General features: G+C 47.6%; 6 protein-coding genes across 6 annotated transcripts; 3 read left to right on the top strand and 3 right to left on the bottom strand.

Moving 5' to 3' along the window:
* Positions 1-1,349: 1,349 nt before the first annotated feature.
* N7525_005015 (uncharacterized protein) lies at positions 1,350-2,673 on the top strand (the record flags this gene model as incomplete). Its single annotated transcript, XM_061213249.1, has 3 exons — positions 1,350-1,438; positions 1,462-1,747; positions 1,807-2,673. 3 exons carry the CDS (start codon positions 1,350-1,352, stop codon positions 2,671-2,673), a joined length of 1,242 nt encoding a protein of 413 aa, XP_061070270.1.
* Positions 2,674-3,201: 528 nt separating this feature from the next.
* On the bottom strand, positions 3,202-3,415 carry N7525_005014 (uncharacterized protein; the record flags this gene model as incomplete). Its single annotated transcript, XM_061213248.1, has 2 exons — positions 3,202-3,222; positions 3,275-3,415. The coding sequence occupies 2 exons, from the start codon at positions 3,413-3,415 to the stop codon at positions 3,202-3,204; spliced, it is 162 nt and encodes a 53-aa protein (XP_061070269.1).
* A 1,256-nt stretch (positions 3,416-4,671) lies between these two features.
* On the bottom strand, positions 4,672-5,308 carry N7525_005013 (uncharacterized protein; the record flags this gene model as incomplete). Its single annotated transcript, XM_061213247.1, has 3 exons — positions 4,672-4,836; positions 5,009-5,073; positions 5,200-5,308. 3 exons carry the CDS (start codon positions 5,306-5,308, stop codon positions 4,672-4,674), a joined length of 339 nt encoding a protein of 112 aa, XP_061070268.1.
* A 327-nt stretch (positions 5,309-5,635) lies between these two features.
* On the bottom strand, positions 5,636-7,164 carry N7525_005012 (glycoside hydrolase family 30 protein; the record flags this gene model as incomplete). The annotated part of the gene is made up of 2 exons (XM_002565238.2): positions 5,636-6,240; positions 6,303-7,164. The coding sequence occupies 2 exons, from the start codon at positions 7,162-7,164 to the stop codon at positions 5,636-5,638; spliced, it is 1,467 nt and encodes a 488-aa protein (XP_002565284.2).
* Positions 7,165-8,274: 1,110 nt separating this feature from the next.
* N7525_005011 (uncharacterized protein) lies at positions 8,275-10,197 on the top strand (the record flags this gene model as incomplete). Its single annotated transcript, XM_002565239.2, has 1 exon — positions 8,275-10,197. The coding sequence occupies one exon, from the start codon at positions 8,275-8,277 to the stop codon at positions 10,195-10,197; it is 1,923 nt and encodes a 640-aa protein (XP_002565285.1).
* Positions 10,198-10,704: 507 nt separating this feature from the next.
* N7525_005010 (uncharacterized protein) lies at positions 10,705-12,919 on the top strand (the record flags this gene model as incomplete). The annotated part of the gene is made up of 15 exons (XM_002565240.2): positions 10,705-10,912; positions 10,980-11,073; positions 11,134-11,161; positions 11,224-11,270; positions 11,324-11,401; positions 11,452-11,517; positions 11,570-11,607; positions 11,661-11,830; positions 11,887-11,941; positions 11,998-12,051; positions 12,114-12,201; positions 12,259-12,398; positions 12,453-12,527; positions 12,581-12,700; positions 12,756-12,919. The coding sequence occupies 15 exons, from the start codon at positions 10,705-10,707 to the stop codon at positions 12,917-12,919; spliced, it is 1,425 nt and encodes a 474-aa protein (XP_002565286.1).
* Between the last annotated feature and the right edge of the window lie 1,239 nt (positions 12,920-14,158).

Raw genomic sequence — 14,158 nt, 5'->3', positions numbered from 1 at the left:
GATTTAGAGATCGCTGGCAGAAAGAGGATTGGTATGATTGGTATCATAGGTACCTTAATGGATGGTGGATGTCTTGAAGGCCAGGCTAGCAGGCTAGTAGGCTAGGGTAACTACTATGTAGTTAACAACTGATAGCAGGATCCGGGAGCTCTTCTTTCTTCACACAATCCACTTCCCTCTCTCTGTGGCTTTCAGTCTGTTAGACTCAACATTTCTCTATGTAGGCAGGATTCTTTTGTCTTCCCAAAATGAGCTGAAACCAAAGGCATCCAAATATTGTTGAGAAATCTCTCTACCCCTATAGGGAATGCTGTCCCCCAGTATGTAGGACACTACGTGGTTCAGCTATCTCGCATTGTGCGTTTTGTGCTACGGCATCACTCCAGTTCTGACTTGTAGCTCCCTTCGATGTGGTCTCTTCTCTATATGTTTGCCCGCGACACCAGAGAGAACACTGTCCGGCCACGCCTTGATGCGGGTTTTCTGGGTTTAGCCTACTTCCTATGCCGACGCACAAACTGCCTTCTATGCGGGATGGGCATACTCTACGTGCCACCTATCGATTACACTACACGACACCTACAAGGCTCGGAGAGAAAGCCGGTCAAAGTGTCTCTTCCTTCCACGGCCGTCTTTATCTTAGCAACTCTGACCATCCTAAGTTGCATTTATGAGACTCGCTAGCTGGACCACTAGCAGCCCCTTTCCACTTCGGCCACTCGGCACTTGTAAGACAGGTGTAACCAAATGATTGCTACAAAGACCAAGAAGGTGGAGATTTTGAGACAACCCGAGAAGCCATGGGAATCGACTTTGCTGGTTGCGGTCCCATCCGCCACTACCATTGACTTCATTGTTCTTATATTGGTGTCTTTCACGCCCACAATAGCTCTACCCAACCAAAAGAAAGAGATAGCCACTGTAATATTATCAATGCGAAATGTGAACTATTGAATCTCGACAGGGATATCCTTGTCTAGCGTGGGATCGACCCGAAGTTGGCTGTCAAACAAAGAATTAGGCCGCCAAGTGGGTTTGTAGACGCTTAGAAGGAAATTGGAGGCAACCGCGAGGCTTTGATCATAAATTGTGTCAAAGGCTGCATGAAACTTAGGGGGCCTGGTCGTATATCCAATTGGCTTGATACAACCTTTCGTTTGCTATTCGATTCCTTCTTTCTCTTCTCCCCTTCATCTTTGCCATATTCCATGCCTGTCACTCCAAGCGTGCACTCTTTAATCTTCTGGTGTATGTAATTATTCACATGAGACAGTGATTTATTCCAATCTTGGTTGAATCAGCCTTCGAGTCACCGTTTCTTTGCGGTTTCGCTTTTCACCACTACCACAATGAGCCTTAGAAGAAGAATTAAAGTGCAGGCATCCAAATTCTTATCTACTCGTCGTGGATCTTGTATAATATTTATTGCCTTCATATGGTTCATCTTTTATCATCTTCCAGCCCCCCTTCCACCCAGAACAATACCCGCGCAGATCGACCACCACCAGAACATCAAGTAGAGGACACGCCACGATTCATCTACCGCTCCTCCTTTCGAAACAATCCGGATGTTCGATATGAAAAGCAGCTATCGGATGCCCTGGAGAACATTGAAAAGGCCGTATTGGCCCGAAGTCAGGAAAGCAACATATCCGAAGATAAAATCTGGCAGATAGCGAAAAATCAAAAGCACAGGGGCGACGACTCAATAGTATTCCAAGGGAAAAATAAGGAGTGGGAATACAATGTAAGTACTTGCACCTGCGACCACAAGTATCTTGCTTGACTCCAACTGAAACTACAAAGTTAGTCACCGATGAAAAGGCCATCAAGTTCGTAATCAACGAACTATCTGCCATCCCCGAAATCGCAACCATATACAAGTCCTACCCCCACAATGTCCTCCGAGCAGACCTCCTCAGATACCTCCTTCTCTGGTACTATGGAGGCTTCTACGCAGACATCGATGTCTTCCCCGCTCGGACGATCAAGACCTGCCCAGCACTAGAATCCTTCTTCACACCCACACCCGAGGATTACACACAAAATACCCACCCCGATGTATCACTCGTTGTTGGAATCGAAGTCGACGAGCCTTATGCCTCACCACAATTCATGCGCGACTGGCACTGGACAAGGAGCTATGGACTCATCCAGTATACAATGTATGCACCGCGACGTTTCAGTCCGCTCCTACGCGAGACTATTGTGCGGGTTTTAGCACATACCAGGAAATACAATAGTGAACATACCAGCCTCTTTTCAAGTCCGGCATATGACGAGAAGACTATACTGGGGGTTACGGGGCCTGATGTCTTCACGGATGCTATTCTCGACACACTTTCCTCTTCGCTTCCTTTGACACATCCTCTCATTCAACAATCAGTTGAAGCAGATGCGGATATAGGGGATCTCATCTCTCCTACAACTCAGGAGGTGGAGAAAGGGGTAACGTGGGCGCCGTTTCATAAACTCCGTGACCCTGTCTGCATACAGGCGGGTGAGGCTGTGCCAAATAAATCCATGGGTGGGTTGTGCGTGTTGCCAATCAGTGCTTGGGGGAACGGACAGAGACATAGTCAGGCTGGTGGGTTTAATCACCCCAAGGCGTGTGTGAATCACCGGTTTGGGCGGACGTGGAAAAAGGGGTGGCGGGAGTATATATTTGGATGAAGGTCTCTTATTTGATCTGCCTTTGATAGTGGAATATAAATCTGTGACCTAAATTGGATGGAATCCTTTCTCTTACAATGAACCTTTTTGCATTTGTTTGAATGTACTACGAGATGGTAGTAGATCAGATTATGAAGGATGCATACCTAGACATGTAGGTATTGATAATGAATGTATTGGGAAGCGAAAGCTATTGAGAAGGAAAGAAAGGAAAGGACTATAGGAATCCTTTACTACCACAAAGAATCAAAACAGCGTTAACCTCAGCAAAAGCGAAAATCCTCTCTGTTTTCGCCCAAAATCATTTGTAACACTGGCACCCTTCCTTTTTGGGATTCTGGCAACGGGCCTGGTTGACGGAACAACCTCCACAGAATCCACACATATCAGGAGGATAACAGTTGCCCTCACCTACGACACAACTTCCATGGTGACCCACACATTTGGTGCAGGCTCGGCCCTCAAGGCCTCTTTCCTAAAATAATATTGTTAAAAATTGATCATTCCTTATAATCGGGGTAATCGGTATTATACCTGCACCATGCTTTGCTGTACGGAGTCAGTTATGGTGTCCAGGAAATCTCGAAGACTAAGGACTTACTGGCTCTCCGTAGATGATTTCCTCGCCAGACTGGTACATTTCTAGCTCGACACCATTTGCAGCAAAAAGACCACTCTTTGCGGCCGATGCATTGGCGATACGAAGGGCGAGGATTGTAGTGCCTTGGAGGAATAGTTTCATTTTGGAAGGAAGTTGCTGGTTGGAATTGAAGCTGGAGGGATGTATTGGTTTGAGGTATGGGATTGGGATTAGACTTGTACAGCTGAGGTTGATGACCACCGCGGGGGTTCTTATATCAGAAATTAGTGATTCAAAATATGTTTTCTACCCCTCTGTTGGCAATGTCAATATGCAATCCTTCAGTTTAGGCGACCAGCAATGCAATCCTTCGACTTATTTGGTGTATGCCTCCCTTGGCGATACTGGGGGTAGAATTGGCATTGGTAAACACTAGTAGACACAGAGCCTCGGATTCTGAAATAGACGGATGGGTATCTTAAGATCGTCAACCACCAAACCCAACTCAGTAATGGATTGGCCTTTTGCTTTTTCTGACAGCACACGTTGTGTTTCATTGGCCATCTTCACATGTCACGCTTACTGTTTTCCGTTATGTCTGACTGCAGGATTTGCTTTATTTTGAGTCTCCTGAGGCCCGTCCGAATTGAAATTGGGCTGGGCCTTGCGATGCGAGTTCTCTTCAAACCCCCTTTGGATGACTGATACCTGGCCCGTAGCCGGATATTTGGAACTCTCGGGAATACAAACTCCTTATACGGAACGGATAATTTAAGAGTTCAGTATTCCTTACACGATGATAATCTAAAAAGACTCGAAAGAAGAGCCCTGCTTTCTTTTTGTATGGGATCGAGCAAGCTATCTACAGCTGCTCCGATGATTCCGGTGCCAAGTTATAAGGAAAAGCCGTAGCCGTCTTATCCGAGTGATCTGCGGGGACAAAGCAACGGACCGAGCTCTAGGGCTGAGGAGATGACCCCCAGTCTCTGAGTGCATCCAATAGTAGCTATGGAACACGGATTGGCACGAAAGCAGGCCCAATACTAACCATGCGGAGACAATAACACACAAAACGGATGCCTGCATATACGGCATAGTAAGGGAATTATGCAGAGAACTGCCATTTATCCCCATAAAGTTGGAGGAGAGCCCTAAGTAGAGTGCCCCGCTTTTGTAGAGTGCCAGACCAGTCTGATCTGCATCCGACCTAGTAAGTATGTTGGATGCAACTTCCATCGTTGTTTTGGTCAGGAATTTTGATATTGTCTGGTCTTACACCACTGACACGCTATTAAGGAAAAAAAAATATCCACGGGTACCTACCGGTACTGTCACCCAAGTAAATCGAAAACCCGTGAACCCAGAGAGAGAGAGAGCTCAAATAATGTGATAACCTGCTAATAAAGAGCAAAAATATGCTACTCCACTTCTGTGACCTCCATTTGTATCTCCCGTTTATTACTTTTATTACCGATCCTCGGAACAACAATAGTAGTTCGCGGCGGTGCAAATGGAAGCATCGGTTTATAGAGCGCCTCGGAGTCCTCTGTTAAATGAGCCCCCATGTTTTCCGTAAAATAAACCTACGAAACATTTACATTTAGATTCAAGAATTCAAAGGATAAATCCGTGAATGGTCAGATCCTACCGCAGTTTTAACAATCCTGTCCAAACCAGAGCGCGCCGCTCTATGAATCACCTCTATATGACGAATTATCCGTTCCGCACTTGCGATTGATTCCGAATCATACACACCCACGAGGCATAGTCGCTGTCCGGGCTACAACGTAGATTGTCCCGTTCACTTTGGATGCCCGGGACTGCCAGGAGTGGGTAGATTACTGAAATACTGACTGGAACAGTTCCTCCTACGGAGCCGCCTCGTGCTGAAGAGAGTCGCATTAGTGACAGGAGAAGCCATGGAGATTCACGTGAGGTCGACCTACGTTCAGGGGCTGCTAGGGTCTGTATACCTTTAATGACAGCCCTACGGGGCTGGATGCTATCATAATCCGGCAGATTATCGGCTTGTCCTGATGTTGACTGCGTGGTCATTTTGAGACGAAAAGCAAAGTGGGATAGGTTGTGTGGTCGTAAATAGTCTGCATATTTTGCCGCTGATAGGAAGGAAGGACATCGCATGGCGCGGAGTGATGTGAGGGGTTGGGCCTATCACAGTCCCGTATAGCGACACGAGAAGGCAGGGGGATAGGGAGGGTTTGTCTTATTCATTTCCCCCACAACATGCACGACTAGGTACAGACGAAGAGCTGGATAGCATATTTTGATCAATGCCAGGAGTATCAACCTTCCATATTCGAGAATTCTAATCATACAGGTAACAGGTGATTCTCACTTCTCAGTCAACAGAACCCGTCTCGCTCATGCTGCAGGAAGTACCCAGGTTGTCACAGACTGACTCGGAATATTGCCACTCCATTCCTGACCACTATTAGTCGATAAAGTAATGTAAATATCATTACTGAACGTGTTCTCAACAACAACTGTGCGAGTCCCATCTGGATTCAGCGAAGCAACAGACTGCACTCCTCCACCATTGGAATACGTGTAGCTCCCGGTGCCACTCAGCACAATGGCACCCGGCGGCATAAACTTGCTGAATTGAGCCATCATATAGTATGCTGGGTTGAAGGTATATCCACCGTTGGCGATAGTCACCAGACCTCGACAGTTTGCACAGCCGCCACTTGACAAATGCGGACCGTCTTGATCATTTGTACCTAGTGTCCAGGCCATAACGCCCGATGCCCAATTTTGCAAAGGCCCCATGGTGAAATCGGCTGCTTGGTTCCACGATGCGGATGCGGGGGTCCAGCATTCTGTCATGTATTGTTTGATGTTGGGGTTTGTCTCGTGGAATTGGGTGAGAACTGTCCAATCTACATTGGCGGCATAACAGTGCCATGCTACCGAGTCGACATACTGGCCAGCCACGTTGATGACGTTCTGAGGGTAGGATGGCATGTCTGATAGCCGTCCGTTAGTAGACGGAATATTGACTCAAAATTACTGGTTCTCGAGAGCATACCGGTGTTGTGATCATATGCCCAGATATCGGTGTTCATGCCGGCTTGAGCGAGAGCTGGACCAACATAATTCTGGATCAACTGTGCAGACTCGTAGTCAAACATATACATCGTAGGATATCCAGCTTGGCTGTGCAAAGGCTCATTTTGGATGGTAATTGCATCGATGTGGGCGCCGAGATCTTCGTAAGCCTGGATGTACTTGACGAAATACTGTGCAAAGGCACTGGCATACCCAGTACTCCCAGTGCCTCCCCTAGTCAAGTAGCCATCGTTCAGGTTATTATCTTTAGTAGTGCGATCAATCACACCGTTTAGCTTCATCCACCCGGGGGCACTCCAAGGAGAACCCAGAATCTTCAAACTTGACTGAAGGGACTTCATCTTAGCCAGCATCGTAGCCATGGCATTTCCACGGTCGCCCAGGTTAAAACTAGACAGAGATGGATCCGTACTATTCCCGTTATCATCATAAGTATACGATGGATCCCCAGAGAGGTCGGAAGCGCCAATCGTATGGCGCATCAAAGCGAAACCAGCACCAGCACCGGTCATCAGCTCGTTGAGCAGTTGTTGCAGCGTTGAGCTGGACAGCGTGTTGAAAGAGGTGACTGTGGCATCGGTGACAGCGGCTCCGAAGCCCACAATGGTTTGTTTGTGCCCGCTGGATGTATCATCAATGCTCAGCTTCCAGGTCGATCCAGAACCAGGACTGCCACTGCCCTGGACTGGTGGTGCAATTGATGAGAGCTTATAGTTGCCATCTGAGTTTGAGCAGTAGGCTGATGCAGCAGTTGCTCGCTTTCCTGGTGCTGCCTCTGCTAGCACCGAAAGCAAGAGCAGAGGAAGAATAGATGGAAGCATGTTGTGTAATGTTTCCCAATATAGCATTTTAGAAATTCAAGATTATCAGTCATGGGGATGCACCGTCCTTATATGTCCCACTGGAGACGACCTTGTATAGACTATACCCGGCCATTTTTCTAAAAGATGAAAGCAAGTAACATTGAGGGAAAATAACCTGAGACGGCAAAAAATCAGTCATCCCCCCTCCCTCTTCAGCCATCAGCCGACGAGGGATACTACAGTACCACTGACTACTGCACGCCACAATTTCCCGACGGGAGCTCGATAGCTTGTGTTGTCTTGGTGAATCGACTATCTCGGAGAAATGACCCTTTCGAGGATAATACAGTTACTTAGAACGGTATTCCCCGCATTCTTGATGGGTTTTATAATGCTATTATGCTACTGAAATAGGTGAGGGTTTTGCCTGGGTGCTTTAGTTGCTTGTTCGGCGCGGGGTTGCCCGGAAACGGCGTGAAACGCCAGGCTGTTGTGGAAGGGTTGATTTACCGGAACAAGAGATGAAGCGACAGCCACCAATCCGACCTGGAACTTTAGATAAGAGCAGAGGCAAGAATTAGTGTGTAGATTTCTTAAAATGAAAAATAGTATCAATAATCCCTGGCTGTGGAATACATAACAGAGGAGAGGGGATGGGGTCAAAAGAAGTATATATATAACAAAAGGTCAATATTGTTCAAACTGAAACCAGTTATTCATGTTTCCATCATTGATAACTATTATACTCGTTGTATTCGAACTCGTGAGTTACCTAGGTAGGTTATGGAAGAGTTAGGGTAGAAGGTAGCCACGTGCAGGGTTTCCATGGGTGAGGAGCTTGTAAACATCCATGGATTTTGCGAGGGAATCTGAAAATTGTCAGAACAATCTCAAAATAATGAGATGAAATATAAGTGGAACTTACGAGAGAATGTCAACGAATATAAAGAGAGCAAAGAATTCAGGTTGTTCGGTGCCGAAAACAGGTCACCTCAACCCTGCCCTTATGACGTCAATACTGGGATCAGGCGTCTCACAAGTTTATAGCGGTGATACCCCCACTGGACTTATGATTTTGCTCCTTCAAACTTCGTTCACTTGAAAGAATTCTGAAAGCCAGTCTACACCATGAGCGGCTACAAGTTTCCCGTCGATCTCAAGCAGTTCAAGCAGCTTAAGCTTGACCCGAAGACCCCCCAGCTGTCAGCCCAACAGAAGAACGATTTGCTACACAATATCAACATTTTCAGAGATGCCATCATTGCCTTCACAGCAACGGGTGCCGCCCGTGGCGTCGCGGGCCACACTGGAGGTCCCTTCGATACAGCCCCCGAAGTCTGTATCTTGCTTGCTTTCATAAATGCCAACCCCAACAAATGGGTCGATGCCCTGTACGACGAGGCCGGCCACCGTGTCGCCACACAATACCTGCTGGCTGCATTGGACGGCAAGATCGCGCCCGATGACCTGCTGAACTATCGTGCCGCCGACTCTCACCTCCCCGGCCACCCTGAGCTCGGTCTCACCCCAGGTATCAAGTTCAGCTCTGGTCGTCTGGGTCACATGTGGGGTATGGTCAACGGCATTGCTATGGCAAATAATGACAAGAACGTCATCCTGTTGGGATCTGACGGGTCCCAGCAAGAAGGAAACGACGCCGAGGCCGCGCGAATTGCCGTGGCCAGAAACCTGAACGTTAAGCTCTTCATCGATAACAACGATGTCACAATTGCCGGACATCCCTCGGAATACCTAAAGGGCTATGAGATTGCTCGGACCCTTGATGGACATGGCTTGAAGGTTATCCGTGCCCAGGGCGAGGATCTCGACTCCTTATACGGCGCTATGTGCGAAGTCATCAACCACGACGGTCCCGCCGCTGTTGTTGTCGACCGCAAAATGGCCGCTGGCATCGAGGGAATCGAGGGAGAATGTCACGCCCACGACGTAGTCCCCGTCGAAATCGCTCGCAAATACCTCACCAAGCGCGGGTACAGTCAGCAACAGCTTGCTTTCTACGACGATATCAAGCCTGGCTCAAATCCTCACAAGTACAAGGGCTCGACCAAGGACAAGGGTGCGAACAGGTCCATTTTCGGTGAAGCCGTGAATGAAATCCTTGACAAACTGAGCAAGGAGGAGGCTAAGCGTCGAGTTATGGTCATCGACTCCGACTTGGCAGGCTCCACCGGCCTGAAGTCCATCGGCGCCAAGCACCCCGAGTCCTTCGTCCCATCTGGTGTCATGGAGCGCGGCAATTTCTCTGCTGCCGCTGGTTTCGGATTCGGCAGCAATGGAGAGCGCCAAGGTGTTTTCTCTACCTTCTCTGCCTTCCTAGAGATGTGTATCTCCGAGATCACCATGGCCCGTCTGAACGACTGCACCGTTCTATCGCACTTCTCTCACAGCGGTGTTGACGAGATGGCCGATAACACCTGCCACTTCGGTCTGAACCACTTCTTTGCCGACAATGGGCTGATGGATGCCTCGATCACTACGCTGTACTTCCCTGCCGATGGCGAGCAGATGAAGGCCGTAGTCAACGAGGTGTTTTGGAACAAGGGCATGCGCTTCATTTTCTCCACCCGTTCCAAGGTCCCTTACATCTTGAAGGAGGGCACCGACCAGAAGCTCTTTGGTGAGGGCTACAAGTTCGTTCCCGGCAAGGAAGAAGTCATCCGCAAGGGCTCCGCTGGTTACATCGTCTCGTACGGTGATATGCTCTACCGCTCGCTTGATGCTGTCGAGAACCTGCGTGCGGAGGGCCTCGATGTCGGTCTGATTAACAAGCCCACTCTCAACGTCGTCGACGAGGAGACCATCAAGTTGTATGGATCCTCACCATTCGTTCTGGTTGTTGAGTCGATTGCGCAGAAGACTGGTCTCGGATGTCGCCTGGGCACACAGCTCCTTGAGCGCAAGTTCACACCCAAGTTCAAGTCCATTGGTGCTATCAAGGAGGGATGCGGTGGCCTGTACGAGCAAGTCAATGCTCAGGGCCTTGGACCGAGCGATATCATCGCTGCAGTCAAGGAGGTGTCTGGAAACTAGATTTGCAAATGTAACGACTTTACACGTAATAATCAAGATTTTCTCTTCTATTTGTCCACTCCATCTTTGTATATGTGACTCAATTTCCTCTCCTAATCAAGGCCAAAATATCAGGACCCCCACATTCGTCCCGCCTTCCTAATTCGATGTCGTGCAATCGAAGCGACATTGACTCAACCGGGGCTCTCCACTAAATTCCCCATAATCTTCTGCTAGTCACGCCGTTGATTGGCTGAACTCCACAAAGTCTGTCTTGGCAGATGAGGCTAGTCCCCAAAGGGCACTAGAGCACAAGAGCTTGAAAGCACGCAATCTCTCAAAAGGATGAGAATAGGCCTAATGCACCATTAACTAACACTGTCAGGTAGCTAGTTGGTTTCTTCAGGGGAAAACTATATATAGCGTGTTTCCCGTTTAGCCTTTGACTTAACGTTGACAATTTTATCCTCGTGGTTTGATTCAAGGTGCTTACTATCTTTAACCTTAAGCCACCCGGGACACGCCATAATGGCCGAACGAGCTTCTATCTCGGCATTGTCTGATACGCCGATTGAAAAGCGAGTATGGTATCGCGGAACACTCTTCAATGCCTGTATTATCGGGGGTGTTGGATTCACAGCCCCAGGCTTATGGAATGCCATGAATGCTTTGGGTGCTGGTGGCGCGCAGGAGCCTTTCTTGATTAATGCAGCCAACGCCCTTGTTTTTGGTCTGAGTATGTGGTGTCTTGCGGCCATCACATTGAAAATTTCAATCGGGCTTTGCGCTAACTTGCTTGTTAGTGGGGATTTTGTGTCTGTTCGGTGGCCCTATCGCCAACCGGATTGGCTTAAGATGGACCCTGATGCTAGGCGCTGTGGGGTATCCGTTGTATTCGTATGTATCACAAGAGAGAATGTGAAATATTGTTATCTTGGAGCTGACTTCTATATATAGTGCTGCCTTGTACACAAATAATCGTTTTGTGAGTTCGACGTTGATTAGAACCACCTGTACAGCCCAAGGATGAAGGCTAATCTTGTATAGGGAAATGTGTGGTTTGTACTGGTTGGATCGGTATTTTGTGGTTTATCGTGAGTATCCTATATCTACAAAATGAAATAAGAGCATGGACTAACCTTCATAGTGCTGGTCTGTTCTGGGCCTCTGAGGGTGCTGTGGCACTGGGATATCCTGAGCCCGCAAAGCGGGGACGATATATGAAGTGAGATATTCTACAATTTTATACAGTGGCCGAGTGACTGACTTAAGAAGCATCTGGCTTTGGTTCCGTACAGGTGGCCCGTTGGTTGGAGGTGCTATTGTCCTTGGCCTCAACAAGTATGTCTAATTTCAATACATTTACAGACGGAGTTTGCTGATGATTCAAAAGTGCTGCTGACGCCCATGCCAAAGGAAAAGTTGGCTCTGGTACGTTGGTACGGGCAGACTAAATGCCATGAACGATTGCTAAAACATGACAGACACATATCTCATCTTCATCGCTCTCCAATGCACTGCCGTGCCTATAGCCTTCTTTCTCACTTCACCTGACAAGGTTCAACGCACGGATGGAAGTAAAGTCAGGATTATCCTGCAGGACTCGTGGCGTGATGAAATGAAAGAGCTCTGGAAGGTCTGCCGGCGAAGGGAGGTAGGTTTAATATGATTTCTTCGTGCTTGTGTGGTGTACGTGACTAACCTTCCTAGATTCTCTTGCTATTGCCTGTCTTCTGGGCCGCGTACTTCAATATGTACACTGGAAGTATGAACCCAGCTGTTTCTTCTTCACTGTTTTCAATTGCTGATTAATTGGTCTAGACTTCAAAACGTACTACTTTGGGGTGCGCGCTCGCGCTCTTATTGGATTCGTCAGTATGTTTACACCCTCGCATTGTTTGCATACGCATTTGCATGAGTGCTAACATGGAGTAAAGCCTACTTCTCCACTCTTCTGGCCTCCACACTCATTAGTAGGTTCCTGGACTACCGCGGCCTTTCAATCAGAAACAGAATCAAGTACAGGTACAGAACATTGAAACTTACAATTAAAGCGAGAATACAGGCTGACGAAGTCCACAGCTTTTTCTACGTGATCGTCGTCCACATCGTTGCCTGGGTCTACTGCTGGGTTATCCAAGAAAAGTACACTAAGAACCCACCAACGCTTGACTGGGCCGACAAAGGCTTCGTTGAGGGATTCTTCGTTATCCTCCTCTGGGGTGAGATTCGTGAATGATTTAATACCGCGACATTGCTAACCCTTCCTTCATTAGAATTCGCTCAGCAATCACTACAAAACTTCCTCTACTACCTTCTCTCCACAATGACCGACAACATCTCAGAACTATGTAGGTTGAACCCGACCTGATTATACTATCTACAGATTACTGACAAGATATAGCCCGGTTATCCGGTATCCTTCGTGGCCAAGAGAGCTTTTCGCAGGCTGTCTCTTACGGCCTCAACTCGAAGAAATGGCATGGCGGAAGAGTGCCACTTATCGTCAACACGATTCTTCTAGGTAAGCGATACCTACTAAATGATTATAAAGAAGCAGTGCTAACCTTTTCTTCCAGTCCTTTCAGTGTGGCCTACTTGGCTCGTTGTCAGGGCCCACGTTCCCATCGAGCATTCCAAGGAGACCGCTCAGTTGCCTCAAGCCCAAGACGAGGAGCATAACAAAGTTAGTGTTTCTGACAAGGAAAACTTTATTGTTGCCGAGGCAGTTGCTTCGAAATAATATGGATTGATCAACGGTCCTCCCTGCCAAAGAAGAATTATATTTACGATCAGGGCCCGAAGCGTACAAAAAGCTCCATGATTATTCGAAACAGTATTTAATTCACGAATGAGAAATGCCTATATTCTACAAGTAATACCGCACGAACCCTTACCCATCTTTCAAAACATGAGAATGCCCTCATCATTCTGGCTTTCCTCGTGCAATTTCCGCTCCGCACGGCGATAAGTAATGGGATCAAATGAACAAATAGCCTCGAGGGATTCGCTCAGAATATTGACTCTGTATGCATTAGGCACTTCCGTAAGTCAGACCCCCCGTTTGGTCATCGACTTACACTTTCGCCATATTGCCATACAGTCGTTCTCCGTAGAGCTCTCTTAATAGGGTTGAAGTGTATTGGGGTATCTCCTGGTCCCCGGTTTGTTGGTTATGCAAACAAGGGGATCTCTATGGTTGGAGAGAAGGCGCAAGTGCTATAAAGGGTGAGGAATGGGAAGTTTTGCCGGTCAAACCCAGCCTGGCATACTGGGCTGCATATGACCAGGATATTAGACTTGTATTGAAGCTTCCAAGGATCCTTATATCTGTAAGGGCAGAATAGTGGATCACGCCAAGACATGAGTCGCGTTCGCTGAGTGAACGAGCGATTTGAGGTATGCACTTGAGCAGTTTGGTAATCCTTGTTCATTGCAACAAGCAAGCTCAAAATGGCCAAAGCTATGTAGTTTCCCAGTTCTAAAGGGGACTAAATTCAGAGGACAATGACGTACCTACCTAGGTAGGTAAACAGCAAACCTGACTAATACAGAAGGCGGTCAGTTTCTGCCAGAAAGTGGGGTTATAACGAACTAAACGTCCACATATTTTGCCCTTCGGGGCATATGGTCAACTGAAAATATACAGAGAAGATTAGCATGGCCCCTGCACTAAGGATGACACGCATAATCAAAGAGAAGCTACCTATTTTTTTTCCTTTACAGACCCTATATTGAGGTTATAGGGTGGCGGCATTTTTGTAACCTATGATTGGCCCTGCGTAAATAATATATCACGTGATTGACCCACAGCCCCACGTCGCAGGTTCGAAACCGACCAACGGCGATTGGCAAATTTATTCCCCACTCTTGAATTTGGTCGCGATAAAATAGCAATTATGCCTACTCTGTATACAGACCCCTATTAAGCAGTGATCACGATGTTGACTCTGAACCAAGTTTCCCAAGACGTTTAGCCACA

Source organism: Penicillium rubens (assembly GCF_028828025.1).
Source record: "Penicillium rubens strain IBT 27055 chromosome Unknown utg000002l_segment0_segment0, whole genome shotgun sequence".
NCBI lineage: Eukaryota > Fungi > Ascomycota > Eurotiomycetes > Eurotiales > Aspergillaceae > Penicillium > Penicillium rubens.
Note: the sequence above shows the minus strand (reverse complement) of the source record. Positions and strands in the feature narration are given on the sequence as shown.